A 14,974-nucleotide genomic window follows, 5' to 3' on the forward strand; every position below is an offset into this window, starting at 1 on the left:
CACCCTATTACAATTTTACAGTGAACATGAGGTGTATAAACAGAACATGCTTGTCTCAAAAAATAAAGGGTACAAGTATGCATGTATATATACGTATATAAGTGTATATAGAAATATACAATCTGTTGCATATGTAAAATATAAAGTCTAGCTTATATTTTATCTTGCCTTCTTTAGTCAAAATTTTCCGTCCAAGTTTTCACTTAATTGTTTGCAGATTACGCTGAGTTTGTTTTTCTTGGCTTATTCTCTGGGGAGATTCTATTAAAAGTGTATGGACTTGGACCAAGGACTTATTTTCGTTCCTCATTCAACATTTTTGATTTTGTGGTAAGTTTAATCAACCAACTTCAAACAGTGTTTCCTAGCATTTCGTGGTTTAAAATAAGAATATGCAACACTGCGATTTCAAGGGTTTATATAAGTTAAGTTGTATTTGACCGACACTTTAGTATTTTTAACAGGTAGTTTTACAAAGTGTCAACAAAACAATAACCTTGAATTAGTTGCACCACTTTTCACAGGTGTTTATATAAGTCAAGCTGTATTTGACAGGTACTTTAAAAACTTTTGATTATATTTCCAAGGTTATCATTGGTTCAATATTTGAAATTATTTGGTCGGTAATACGACCTGATGCTTCATTTGGAATCAGCGTACTTCGTGCTCTAAGATTGTTACGAGTGTTCAAATTCACAAGGTAGATTATTGTGTTATCTTATGATTTGGTATTTTAAATTAAAGAAATAAATTTAATAAATGAATGTAACTTACTTTTTCTTGCGAGACGAGCACTAGTAGTCGTTATAACAGGGGGGGGGGGTCCTGTTTTATACCTCCATGCCCGCTTATGAGTAACCACATATGTGATTAAGTTAATTTTATTCATCAGTTTTATATTTTCATATGATATTAATCACTCAGTGCTTGGTCTGGTTTACGAAACTTGGTCGTCTCCCTGATGAGCTCCCTCAGATCCATCGTGAGTCTCATCTTCCTCTTGTTTCTTTTCCTGGTTGTGTTTGCTCTTCTAGGGATGCAGATCTTCGGAGGCAGGTGGGAATCTGTTGAATATCTTTATCATATTTATTCTCGCGCTGTCCGAAAAATTAGTTTATCTTTATTTTTATCTTATTCATTCTCGCGTAGTAAAAAAAATCTTTAAATAGCAGGAAAAACCAGAAGTTATAACACAAGTGTTCTGTTTCAAGCATCTTATAATTTTATGGGTGTTTTTTTCTTTCAATTATTTGAAAAAAATGTATCTTTTTTATCCTTCCATGGATTTCACAGCAATTTTGTGTGTTGCTATTTTTCATACTGCAGTAAAGAAGAGCGTCTAAAAGTCTGAATATTGAATTATTTGTATTTCTGTAACGCATGTGTATTTATACATTATACATGAGGCTTAATGACTATTTATCTCACTGGCTTTAAAAGGCTGAAATAAATATTCACGAAGTTTATTTCATTCTTTCTTGTCTGCCTATGTATCGCATAGTGTGAATTTGCTTTTATGACATCACAGTACAACATTGTCCAAATATATGACATCATTATCTACTTTGATAATGATTTTATAAGTATCCTGGGTAAGACACTTAACGCAAATTGCTTCAACCTATTGGTCAATAGTTAGTTTTCCAAATTTCCAACTCTGCAAAAAAGTATATATTTACGAAGAAAGTTACATGCATGATAACTTGCGAGCATGACGTGAATAAAACACTGTTGTTATACAAGATCTGTTGTTATTACAACACTTCTTGTTCCATGCAAGGGTAAATTTACCATTTAATTAAAATTAACATTTAATTAAAATTAACATTTAATCATTTATTAACACACTTACAATACAATTGATAATCACCTATAATACAATTTGTAACATTATTTCCACATTTAATCCCGCAAAAATACGGAAACCTTTAATAGCCTTTTAATGTTTTTGTTTTCGCTGGCATTACCTTGTATGTCCCCGCACATAAATATTTAATATGATTTCTATTGATTTTTTCCATGCTGTTCTCGTCACCAGATTCAGTTTCAAAGATGGAAAACCGAATTCCAATTTTGACTCTTTTCCCAGCGCTATTCTCACTGTATTTCAGGTAATTTTAATTAAACAGAAATAGCATAAATGAACTGTTAAAAATTTGTTAATTTTAATTAAACAGAAATAGCATAAATGAAATATTCTTTAAACTTACATACCTGGTAACTTAATATGCGGCACGAGGTGTATGAAACAGAACACCCATGTTATAGCGACTTGTTGCACAAGGATAAATAAGTGTTTTTAATTATTTAAACCTAAAAATTTATTTTTAAACAAAAATGACATGACAAATTCCGGATAAGGCCATACACATTACATGAATAAAGGAATTAAAAAAAAAACATATGTATTTTTTTATTGTCAGATTTTAACTGGAGAAGATTGGAACATGGTAATGTATAATGGTGTTGAAGCAAAAGGAGGAGTCAAAAATGGTGGACTATGGTGGTCTCTCTACTTTATATTCCTGGTTATGTTTGGAAACTGTATCCTTCATTATTGTTAAGTTTTATCTAGAATAGTATTTTATGTTTGATAGTTCTTAAGAACAGTTATGTTAAAGTTAGTTTGGAAAACTGGGTTGATATAGTTTCCTTTTGATTTATACTTGGCATTTAAGACCTGATTTCTGTAGCAAAAAGTTTGGAATCACTGGATCAATTAATGGAGTATTGCAAACTGCTGCGTGTAACCTCCCCCACATAAAATAGAAAAGTCATTATTTCTGTATATTCTAAATATTTTCCTTAATTTTATTTTTTACAACTACTTCCTACTACAATGCATTGGCAATCATCAACTGTTGATATGTTTTAATCCTTTATTGCTATTGGTATCAAATGACAACAGACACTTTGTTGAATGTCTTTCTTGCTATTGCCGTGGACAACCTTGCAAATGCGCAAGAGCTGACAAAGGATGAAGAAGAGGAAAAAGACAACAAAGAGGCTCAAAAAGCACTTCGAGTTGCGCGTGAAATTGAATCTGTTTCTCCTGGATCAATGGAAAACGTTCGGATAAAGTTGTGAGTTAGTTTTGTATTTAGGTTGTGTTTGGTAAATTGTTTATAACCTCACATTGTGGATTGTTTGGTTTTGATCAGCATTAAACTGTAGTTTAAAACCTAAAAGTGTTGAATGTTTGGTTTTAGTATAAAGTTTGTCTTGCAACCAGAGAATATGTTTAAACCTCTTACCGATGCTGTTACCATTGTAAATGTGTGTCCTTGGGCATGATATTTGGAATCAAACCATTAGCTACTCTGCGTCAAATCGTTTTTTCTAACACTTTAAATTGAATGTGCCAATTTACATATTACAGAAAAAAACAGCAGAATAATGAATTAGGTACTGTAATGACAGTAGTTTTAAACACTGTGTTGTTAATTAAGAGTATAATGCTAATTGTTCCTCATAGAAGCGACTCTTTCAATAAAAACAACCTACAAAGGACAGCATGGGAACGAAGGCAACACGAGTTCCGGAAACAAAGACGAACTTTACGAATGAAGCGCGACCAGAATGGTTTGGTAACCGATGATGACAGTGATGATGATCTATATGTTCCCGGTGAACGGCGGAGCGGAAAATACTTCGACATTTCAAGTTTTAATAAAGATAAAGAGGGGATCCAAGGAGCTGCTACAGCAAATGTGAGTTAAGTTTTAAGATATATAGTGAAATACCCATATAGCACCTATATATTTATGAAACACAAACCTTTTAAAGTTTTGTCCCTCTTTTTCATAAATTCTTTGTTTTTCTGTATTAGGGCATCTCTTCACAACATGGGTCTCCTACAAAACAAGTTGGTAACGATGATCATATCATTGGACAATCTATGTGGGTTTATATACTTGTGTGGTTTTCATTACTTTAACTAATGCAAATGTTGTGATTAAGTTTTGTTGGCATTGCTACTTAACATAACATACTGGAATAACTGATCTTCTGGTAAAGTTGTTAAAAATGACGATATATAACAGTCTGGCGTTATGTAACATTGGTTTAAAAATTTATGATCATATTTTTAGAAGAGGGGGTTAAAAAACAGTTAAAACTGTAAAAAATCTAAAACTGGCACACGAAAATAAATAAGTAACAGTCATTTATTTTTAGTATTGGTGGGGAAAGCAGGTTTCTGTCTCGTCAAAACAGTCTTCGTGTTCGAAATACACCAATGAGAGAGCTTGGTATACTCCCATCTAGTGGTGAAGTGGCAGAGATCAATCAGACAGAAAATACTCGCGAAAATTCAATTATGGCTGACACCCCTGTTGCAATGGGTGCGTTGGAATATATTTTGTTTTTGAATAATTTCCAGGGCTTAGCAGTTGGAATGTGTGTTGTAGCCTAAGGATAACAGTTCATGACTGACACGCACTTTTAAGTCTGTCCTACCAGCAAGGATAAATAAGTGTCATATATATAAATTTAATTACATGAAATCAAAAAAATATATAATTTTGTATAAATTTTTTGAATTGTTTTCAGAGGATGGAAAAGGAACAGTGCGCTCTAGTGGCGAGGTTGACGAGGAAGAAGATAACGGACCTAAACCAGTGTTGCCGTATAGTTCTATGTTTATATTCAGTCCTACTAATCCGTAAGTTAAAAAAATGTAAACAGACATTTTAAATAACGGGTCAACTCTGGTCCAAATAACAGGTCCCATACCATTTGTTTAATGAAATAATAATTTGCAAAAAGCTGTACTGCCTGGCAGCAGCAGTACTGAATAAACGTTAATGATATTCTATATCTTTTTCTTTACAAAATTTTACAGAATATATATAGATAACTTATTGCGTTGGATAAAACATATCAATATTAAACTTCTATCTCTTTTTTTACAGAATACGACTTGCATGTCACTACATTGTGAATCTGAAATACTTTGAGACGACCATTCTAGTTATCATCATTTTAAGCAGTTTAACTCTTGCTACTGAAGACCCAGTCACTAAAGACTCGCAAAGAAATAATGTTCTGAAATATTTCGATTATATTTTCACAGCTGTCTTCACATTTGAAATGGTTATGAAGGTAATGTGAATCTGTTTTGTATTATTTGTAGTGTAGGTTTAATAAGTATTGGTCAAATATAACTTAACTTATATAAACACCTGTGAAAGTAAGCAACTAATTCAAGGTTTGTTTCGTTGACACTTTGTAAAACTAGCTGTCAAAAATACTAAAATGTTGGTCAAATACAACTTAACTTATATAAACACCCGTGAAAGTTGGCAACTAATTCAAGGTTTGTTTTGTTGACTCTTTGTAAAAGTAGCTGTCAAAAATAATAACTTTTTATAAACACCTGTTAAAAGTGGTGCAAACCAATTCAAGGTTATTGTTAACACTTTGTAAAACCTACTTTTTGTCCTTGAACAAGAAACTTCATGGAAAACCCTGATAATGTTATTGTTGACAGATAAGACATCAATCAATTAGGATTACAAAGCAAACAACTTGCAGAAGGGCTGTAAAAAGTGTTTTAAATTATATTTCTTATTTATACATATACACACTGATCCTACATTACATAACTACATGGTCATAATGCTCATTGTCGCATAATAATCCTCATTGTTACATAACAGATGATTGACTTGGGTCTTGTGCTTCACCCTGGCTCCTACTTCCATAGTTTGTGGAATATTCTGGACTTTGTTGTTGTGTGCAGTGCTCTGGTGGGATTTGCCTTGACGTAAGTTATAACAACATAGAATTTACTTATAAATAAAGCGGGGGCTAATTAATGAATGAGTGAAAGAATGTAATTTATATTTAATATGTTGTGGACCTCATTATAACACTGTTGTTCTTCTTACACCTTGTACCCGCTTACGAATTATCACATATGTACAGTCTTTATGTCACTCTACTGTACACTGTACACTGTACAGTTTATAATACTATTATAAACGTTATTTGGTTTTAATTGTATTTCCAAAATATTAAACTGCAGTGTTTCCCAATTCTTCAGACATTTACCATACAGTAGTGTTCATCTAGCCCTATAAAATTAAACTGGCATCACTATGTAATGACCCTTACATTACAGAGCATCAAACAACCCCCAATTAGATCTCGGTGTGATCAAATCACTTCGTGTACTACGTGTCTTGAGGCCTCTAAAGACAATCAAAAGACTTCCAAAGCTAAAAGTAACTGATTATATGTTTGATGTATTTTTTTACCTGTTTTTAGGCGGTTAAATAAGTTTGGAATTTTGAATTTGTTTAGGTACAGTACGCTGACTTGTTCATGCATTGCATAAAAATGTTTTGTTTAAACAATCAATTTGTTTTTGCGTTATATTAAGACTGAAGTATTTCTTGTTTAGCAGTATATGAAGTAGTTAACATTATATTGTTTTACAGGCTGTATTCATGTGTGTGGTGAATGCATTCCGCAATGTAGCCACCATCCTTATAGTTTACATGCTATTCATGTTCATATTCGCTGTTATTGCTGTGGAACTTTTCAAGGGGAAGTTCTTCTACTGCACTGATCCTATGATTAACGTGGAAAGTGAATGCAAGTAAGATATATTCAAAGTGTGTTTGGCATACTATGTAGGAATACACATTATATGATGTGTATATAAACATCAAATGGACAGTGAGCATGAGGTGTATGAATACACCATATGTGCCTGGTATATAACAGAAGCCACCCATGTTATACATGGGCAGTGAGCAAGAGGTGTATGAAAACGTCTGTGTGTGGTGTATAAGACACTAACTCAACAATAAATAAGTCCTACATATTTACTCTAGGGGTAAATTCTTCTACCAGTCTCCTGAAAGTGACAACAAAGAAGTGAGTGAACGACAATGGTTACAACATGACTTTCACTATGATAATGTTCTTTATTCGTTCCTTACATTATTTGTCATTTCTACTGGGGAAGGATGGCCAGAGTAAGTTGTTGTTCATTTTTTTTGATGGTTTATTATAAACAAAGTTTCTTAAACTGCTATACAACAAGCATAGGTATTGAAACCTCTTGCTAATTATACTTGGAGAATGAATTGTGTCTGACTTTATAAATACATTTTCTAAACCATTTTATATCAAAATCTTTTTAGAGTCCAATTCCAGAGACATTATTGAAAATTTAACTAAAAAAGGGAAAATAAAACCATCTAATGCAAACTATTCTACTGAGATAATTTTCTAAACTAATTTTAGAGTAAAATACTTACCTTTTTTTCAGAGTCCTGTGGCATTCCATTGGGTCCACGTATGAAGACAAAGGTCCGGAGCGTGGCTTCCGTATGGAAGTGAGCATATTCTACATCGTGTTCTTTGTTGTGTTCCCATTCTTCTTTGTGAACATCTTTGTTGCTTTTATTATCATCACTTTTCAAGAAGAAGGAGACAAAGCAATGTCAAATTGCTCGCTGGAGAAAAATGAGGTAAGCATATTATTTGTTGGGGAAAATGGGATAATATAATAAGTTTGGGTTAAGGTTCAACTCCCATGGTAAGCCTTAGTTTTTCTGTAATCATACTATTCTTTATTAGACAATTAAAATTAAACTTTTGTATGATGGACAACCGCAGTATTTATAGATGAAAACCTGTAGCACTTGCACAAATATTTCTGCATTGCTGACAACATAAACAAATCTATTAGCGGGCACAGAGTGTATGAACAATTAAAACATATATACAACTGTACAAAGCTGTTTTACACTCCACAGAGAGCTTGTGTGGACTTTGCTATTTCTTCAAAACCCCTCACACGTTTCATGCCTGAGGATAAACATAGTTTACAATACCATGTATGGAAAGTAGTCGTGTCTCCGGTATTTGAATGGATAATCATGGCTCTTATTGTTCTTAACACAGTAGTGCTTATGCTAAAGGTAAGAGAGCCACATCCAATGTATTATTACTTTTTTAAACACTTTATTAATTTTAAACTAATACTTTAAAATATTTAAACTATAATTTTTCTAATATTGTACTCAAAAACATAATCACGGCCCATATTTTTTGCAAATGTATTTAATATAAATATCAAACTTATTTAAAATATATAGATACATTCATATTTGTTTTTTAGCTTAGGAATATTTAGGTATTATGTTTGTACCTTTTAACTGGGTTGTTTTAAACCTTATGTAAGATTTGTATATTAACACTTTTCTACCTCTAGCGTGAAATTTTCCACATTATATTTCCATAGTATAACGACATGGGTGAAACCTATGAAGATGGTCTCCATGTTTTAAACATTATCTTCACAACTCTCTTCAGTCTAGAATGTTTTATTAAAATGTTCGCATATGGCCCCCTGGTAAAAACCATCAAGTGCCTGGATTTCTGTTGCATGTTTGTCAGTCGCTTGAATCTGTGCAACAGTACAACTGGTTAGGGCCCAAAATGACTGCTTATGATTACAATATCAATATCTGGGGCTTATTTGTGTAAAAGTTAGTTACGAAATGACTGCATCGTATTTTAAACAGCTGGTGTCTTCAGAGGTTACTGGTTACTAAAAAAATCTTTGTTTATAGTAACATACATGGCAACTTGTAAGCAGGCACAGTCTTTATGAAACAGAAAACCTGTGTTACAATGACAAGCATTGCCTAACAAGGATAAAATAGGATCAATAAGTTACATTCACACACCTATACATAAATACATACATATGCTTAATGGTGACCATTCCATTGCCCAACAGGCAAGAATAAATAAGTAAAATTCACAAACACTCACACTCACACTCACACATACACACACATACATATATATATATACACCATACTTTTTACTGTTGTGTCATCCCATTCTACTTTTATGTTGAACTTGCCCCCTGCATGAAATGTTGCATGATATGTCTCATTCACAGGACTATTGGAGAATCAAACAATCACCTAATTATGAGAACATACTTCAGTATTGTAATATGGCATTTACTGCTATCTTCACCATTGAATGCATTATCAAGATGGCAGCTTTCAAACCAATTGTATGTTTATTTTATAAAATATTTTGTAAATAACTTTAGAGGGAGTATGTATAGGCAGTTGGGATAGGTGTTCAGTGCTAAAGCCAAAGCCCCTGGAAAAATACTACATTCTAAAAATAATTTTAAGGAGTTTTGTATAGATAGTTGAATATACGTTTAGTGCTGAAGGCTTCTAGTATGTATCCCACTTTGGTAACTTCTTTCTTTTAATATAAAATAAAACATATTTTTGGCTGTTTTATTAACTTTTTTAAAATTTTACTATAGCAATTTGTCCTGGCGTTAGGTTTAAAAAAACAGTTTTTTTTAACTGAACAGGGTAAACCGAGATCTTGTGACTGTGAAATTATTTCAATTAATATTATCTAGTTTATGGTAATATTTACATGTGTGAGTATGTACAAATGCTTTAGAATGCTAAGTCTGTTGTTGTTGCATGGTTTTACATACCCTGTTCTATGTTATGTGTTGTAAATGTATTTATACTTAGGACAATTCAAAGCTGACCAAGTTGGACAGTAGGTCATCTTAAAGTCTCAAAATGCTCCCTTTGATTTTACCTAAAAGTCGATTTAATTTGTTCAAAAGGAGTAGATGTTTAGTAATAGCTTCTAAAACAGTTCATTATTCTCCATTGCATGTGAATGACACATATCTCATACATGCCCCATTCATGGTACTTTGTGTCTAATAATGTCCAACTTATAAATGTTACACACCCCGCAATAAGAACTCATTTTCTATGGGTTATTGATGAATTATAGCTGGGAGGAAGGGTCTAGCTTTGTATTGACCTATTCTCTAGTATTGTATGTGGTAACTCATAAGCAGGCACGAGGTGTATGAAACATAACACCCGTGTTATAACGTTTATTGTTGCCCCGCCACGAAAAGTATAAAGTTACATTCATTCATGTATCATTTCATGATGACATAACAATGCCTATTATTGCATCAGAATTACTTCCGTGACTCTTGGAACATATTTGATTTCATCACAGTTGTTGGAAGCATTGCTGATGTCACCATCACCCTCGTCGCTGTAAGTTTAAAATATTTCTATGTTTAATACCCCGTGTTTGGTAGTTTTTGAATCTTGTTACTGCAACAGTAGATATTTTTTAAATGTTACTTTAATTTTTTTACTTTTTATTGATTTTCCACACTTTTTGTTAAATTTCTTTCGTTTTTAAGTTTAATTTATAATCATTCCACCTTAAAAAAATATCTTGGCACATCATTTCTCATATTTCTTTTAAAATATTCTATTATACAAATCTGCTTTCATTTTTTTTAACTGCTGAGTTTCACAAAGTTAATAGTTTAATTTTTTCACCCAAACTTAGATGATACAGAAACTGTATCTCCCACTTGACCAGCAGGTTACTGGCCTCTTGTAGTTGTCACTTAAACCTTACAACCTCTGTACTGCCCCATTTTTCCATGGAAACAGTGGGGTGCAAGTTGTAATAGTGTGTCTATGTTACGTCGGCAACGTGGCCTTGCCGACGAGAAATAACGCTTTTTACCGTGGTTTTTATGGTGTGCTGGAAGAAAGTTTTCCCGATACGGAAAAACCTTGTTCCCAAAACGATTTTTTATAAAAAAAAGTTTCTTTGATAGCGGTATATTTGATACTATAGTTTAGCTTGGGTTAGAGGGCCAATTCTGGTCTGAATCCCAGGTTTCATGATATGGCTCCAAATAAGACCTCACCCATATAGATTAAAATGTTGTTTAGCTAGGTTGTAATCACTTTGGAATTATTGTTATTCAAAATCAAGCGAATATCTTGTAAAACAAGAGTGCCGATAACATACTTATAAAAAAGTCATTTTCTATTTAAGAATTATTCATTTCGAGCAGCATTCTAGCCCTCAGGCAGAGGTAAACCTCGCAAACATAATAACGCAGTCATTCATGTTCCTTGTCTTTAATTCATCTCTAACCTGTATAGAAAGTATACGGTGTTATTAACACTTGCACACGCTTATACCCTACCCCCCAATCCCGAAATGGAAAATATTTCAGATATTAACATATACCCCTTGAATTGCCACTAATGGTGAAAAATATTTCATACTTTTTGGTGATATTAACCCGTACCCCTTGAACGGCCGCTTATGTGGTAAAGGTAAAGGTTTGTTTTTGTATTCTGTCGTTTTCAAAATCTTTTACACCCTTACACGCGCACGTGGTGACTGTTTTTCCCCAAACATTTTACAAAGTACTTGACAAATAATATAATTTAGTAGACAAATTTGATTTCACTATTGATATTTGATAAAAAATATTTGAAGAATCAAATTTAATCTCTGCTAATGTATTTAAAGAGACATTATTTAGTGTTAAATGGTTTTATTTGGCAAGCACTTTGTAAAACCATGTTTCTTTCATGTAGGTGTCATCTCTGGCAAAACTTAAACTATGTGCAGATAGGAATGCACATATGTTAAGTATTGCTTAATCCAAAACGTTTGTCCCACACTTTTGCATTACAACACACCAAACACGGTATTCCACGTTTTTAATTAGAAAAAACACAATATTTATTATGAGAATTCAATATAACACAATCTATTCTTCAAAATCACCTTAAAAGTTTGTGGCACATAAATGAAAGTCGGTAACATGTCTATGCCACGGGAAATAATTTAATGAAATTTGCCAAGTGCCACAGTTTCATTGACTTTTACAACATATAGTAGGGTGGGAAAAGATGGGACATTTTTCATTCTATTTTCTCCTATTTGTAATAAACAAAAAGCATTCAAGGAATTTTAAAACCGTATCCTTAGAACTCCCATAGACCGTTGTTAATTGTTTAAAACATAATCAGGATATTTGAATATTATGTGATAAAGGTGTCCCATCTTCCCCCACACCACTATACCAAACTTACACACACTTTCATTCTACTTTATACATTATACTGTCTGTGGGTGTGGTCTGTATATGAGGTCTCATGCATGGACCTCATCTATTTGAAGTTTAGTTGGATGGTGGTTAGGAAAATATAATAACTTTGCTTTCCTTCATTAAGTTTAAATGCGAAACTTATTTATTCTTAAACTGTGGTAACTTCTATATAAGATTGTTTTTAGGGTTTTCGTAGTATAGAAATATGTGCCAATAAAATGGGGCTAATATGCAAACTTCGGTATTACACCACGTGTATTGCGCTGTAGGACATCACTCATAGACTAGAATATTCAAATAGTTTTAACACAACATACCTTTGGCTAAAGTAAAAGAGAAAATAAAATGCTAATATTTTTTATCCTTTTTTAATATGGAAAAAAAGATAGATAAATTATACCAATGGATAGTGATTGCAGAAAATTTATTTGGTTTTTACACTTGTGCTAGCTATGCTGTTGTATACACATGCTATTGGAGTTATACTTATACCTAATGCATAACATTCAAATGTAGTTTGTGCTTGTTTGCTTGCTGAATGTGCATGATGATGTTATAGGCTGGAACATTGCATGAGTATTTATATAATAATGTTATGATATATAAGTATAATTTATATATCCATAACAGCGCTTAAATTTGAATAACTTGGTTGCTTGTTAGATTACTAATTAATAAGAATGCATGATTTCAATTAATTATTCAACCTTTAATTAGCTGTCATGCTAGTATATGCTTGTAGAAATTTATTTAAAACAATTAATTTTTTATTCTTTTTGCTCTGATTTTTCTTCTGGTGATTGCCTGGACACCTTCACTCTGATGAACAACACAGCATGATATGGTGGGTGACATCACAATACATTCAGTGACATCACAATTAAATTTGTCATGATTTTACTTTTACACGGTAGTAGTTGATTAGGCATTGCATTGACCTGTAGATGCATGCAACTTTTAATTTTTGTCTTAAAACTTTAACTAATATATGATCTTTATTGCAGTCCGGGTTTATAAATCTGAGCTTCTTACGTTTGTTTCGAGCTGCGAGATTGATTAAACTGCTCAGGCAAGGTGAAACTATCAGGATACTGCTTTGGACATTTGTGCAATCTATAAAGGTGATTGAATCTGTTTTTGTGTATTATTAAGGTTTTCAGTTATAACATGAGTGTCTTCTTATACACCAGGCACACACGGAGTATAACAAACATTTATGCACCTTAGGCTTGCCGTAGAGGATAAGTGTCCTATGAGTGTATTTATAAGGTGTATGCTAACTGTATTCACACACCGTATTAAACCATACACTCCAACAGGCTATATGTATCTTTATCCGCACAACACTCCTTATTGCAGACTGTAATATCATACCCGATTAAACTCCCCTTCTTCCCTCTCAACAGGCTCTCCCATATGTTTGTCTTCTGATTGCCATGCTCTTCTTCATTTACTCAATCATTGGAATGCAACTGTTTGGGAATATTCAACTTGATCCTAACAGTGCTATCAACCATCATAATAACTTCACACATATATTTCAAGCTCTGATGCTTCTGTTCAGGTAAAGTAGTTTATTGTAAGTTGGGTTAAGATGGTCATATTTTCACTTCTTTCCCAATTGGTATAAAACTTCTTTTCCAATTGGTATAAAACAAGTAAGGCTCTATCTATGGCATATAAGCCAGCTTAAATCCTAGTTTTTCTGCCGGGCCTTATAGATTACAATTGGTTCTTATGTTGTGTATAGTAAAATATTCCAGAAAATCCGTATTCGTACTAACTTACATTTCTAATAACCAGTAATATTTCCACAGATGTGCGACAGGTGAAGCATGGCAAAGTGTTATGTTGGCTTGTGTATCCGCTAACTGTGACCCAAGAGCTGGAATTGATAAGGAGAATGGATGTGGATCAGTGATCTCGTACATCTACTTTACAAGCTTCATATTCTTCTGTTCGTTCCTAGTGAGTTTTGATTGAATGAATGAATGTAACTTATTTATCATGGTTGCAATTTCTTTTCACTCTATTTGTGCAACAGTATAAACTATGCAACTTTTGCAATTTGTCCAACTAGTTAATCTTCAAAGTAGCAATTTGTGCAAGTTTTTCATTTGTACAACCTTTATGTGAGTAAAGGAAAAAGTTACAACATGTTCTTTCTGTTTCATACAAGTATATTATTGGCCACATTAGTTGCTTGATAGCAATGAGTGCAACTGTATTTTAACAATGTCATCCCCGATTAAACTAAAAATTCAAAATGTGTTGCCATAGTAACATTACTAATATACAACAATATATGCTGTAATATAATATACTTTCGTTCACAGATGTTGAACTTATTTGTTGCTGTTATTATGGACAACTTTGAATATTTAACCCGAGATTCTTCAATACTTGGACCTCATCATCTCGACGAGTATATACGAGTATGGGCAGAATATGACCCGCAAGCATCTGGGTATATTAAATACACTGATATGTTTACAATGCTAAGACATATGGAACCTCCTTTAGGGTTTGGGAAGAATTGTCCATACAGAGTTGCTTATCGGGTGAGTGTGTATATATAATGTGTGGATGCTGCGTATCTTATATGTATATAGTAGTTACGTATACCATTGTGTATGCAATGTACATGGTGTATAACTATATTTATACACTTTATGCTCCTGGTCGAGGTAAAACATGTGTCTTTTTATATACCAAACACATGGTTTATTTATACACCTCATGCTTAGAGTTATAACATCGGTGTCTTCTTATACAAAAGTGCACCCATATTTTTATCTTTATAACCCACCTAAAACAACAACCACCATACACAGAGGTTAATTCAAATGAACATGCCGATCAATGAAGAGAAGCAGGTCCACTTCACTACCACCCTACTTGCTCTAATAAGAACATCACTCAAGATCAAGATGCTTCCTCAAGATGCAGCTGGTATTGATAAGACGTACAGGTATGAACTGTGGCTTAAACTATATAACTATGTGG

At 33.0% G+C, this 14,974-nt stretch overlaps 1 protein-coding gene and 1 long non-coding RNA gene across 13 annotated transcripts in view; one reads left to right on the top strand and one right to left on the bottom strand.

The window, feature by feature from the left end:
* The window catches only part of LOC149725807 (voltage-dependent calcium channel type A subunit alpha-1-like), a 47,289-nt gene that overhangs the window by 24,920 nt on the left and 7,395 nt on the right, over positions 1-14,974 (top strand). For 10 of the 12 annotated variants that reach the window (XM_089891435.1, XM_089891436.1, XM_089891430.1 and 7 more), the window contains 24 exons: positions 218-330; positions 588-700; positions 925-1,056; positions 2,039-2,111; positions 2,424-2,544; positions 2,909-3,083; positions 3,476-3,710; positions 3,830-3,900; positions 4,177-4,343; positions 4,552-4,663; positions 4,914-5,103; positions 5,661-5,767; positions 6,125-6,227; positions 6,444-6,604; positions 6,843-6,986; positions 7,283-7,484; positions 7,773-7,937; positions 8,930-9,049; positions 10,008-10,091; positions 12,973-13,089; positions 13,375-13,532; positions 13,786-13,936; positions 14,305-14,529; positions 14,803-14,939. In XM_089891435.1, the coding sequence (XP_089747561.1) occupies positions 218-330; positions 588-700; positions 925-1,056; positions 2,039-2,111; positions 2,424-2,544; positions 2,909-3,083; positions 3,476-3,710; positions 3,830-3,900; positions 4,177-4,343; positions 4,552-4,663; positions 4,914-5,103; positions 5,661-5,767; positions 6,125-6,227; positions 6,444-6,604; positions 6,843-6,986; positions 7,283-7,484; positions 7,773-7,937; positions 8,930-9,049; positions 10,008-10,091; positions 12,973-13,089; positions 13,375-13,532; positions 13,786-13,936; positions 14,305-14,529; positions 14,803-14,939 (3,376 nt within the window). Of the gene's footprint in view, positions 1-217; positions 331-587; positions 701-924; positions 1,057-2,038; positions 2,112-2,423; positions 2,545-2,908; positions 3,084-3,475; positions 3,711-3,829; positions 3,901-4,176; positions 4,344-4,551; positions 4,664-4,913; positions 5,104-5,660; positions 5,768-6,124; positions 6,228-6,443; positions 6,605-6,842; positions 6,987-7,282; positions 7,485-7,772; positions 7,938-8,260; positions 8,372-8,929; positions 9,050-10,007; positions 10,092-12,972; positions 13,090-13,374; positions 13,533-13,785; positions 13,937-14,304; positions 14,530-14,802; positions 14,940-14,974 lie in introns of all 12 variants that reach the window. The other 2 variants (XM_089891433.1, XM_089891434.1) reach the window with 2 other exon arrangements.
* Positions 12,376-13,469, bottom strand: LOC149725808 (uncharacterized). Its single transcript, XR_016386416.1, has 2 exons — positions 13,343-13,469; positions 12,376-12,906 (listed from the first exon to the last, which is right to left on the bottom strand). It is a non-coding gene; the product is annotated as an uncharacterized LOC149725808 (long non-coding RNA).

The sequence above is a fragment of the Ciona robusta genome, chromosome 13 (assembly GCF_009617815.1).
Source record: "Ciona robusta chromosome 13, ASM961781v2".
NCBI classification, from domain to species: Eukaryota; Metazoa; Chordata; class Ascidiacea; order Phlebobranchia; family Cionidae; genus Ciona; species Ciona robusta.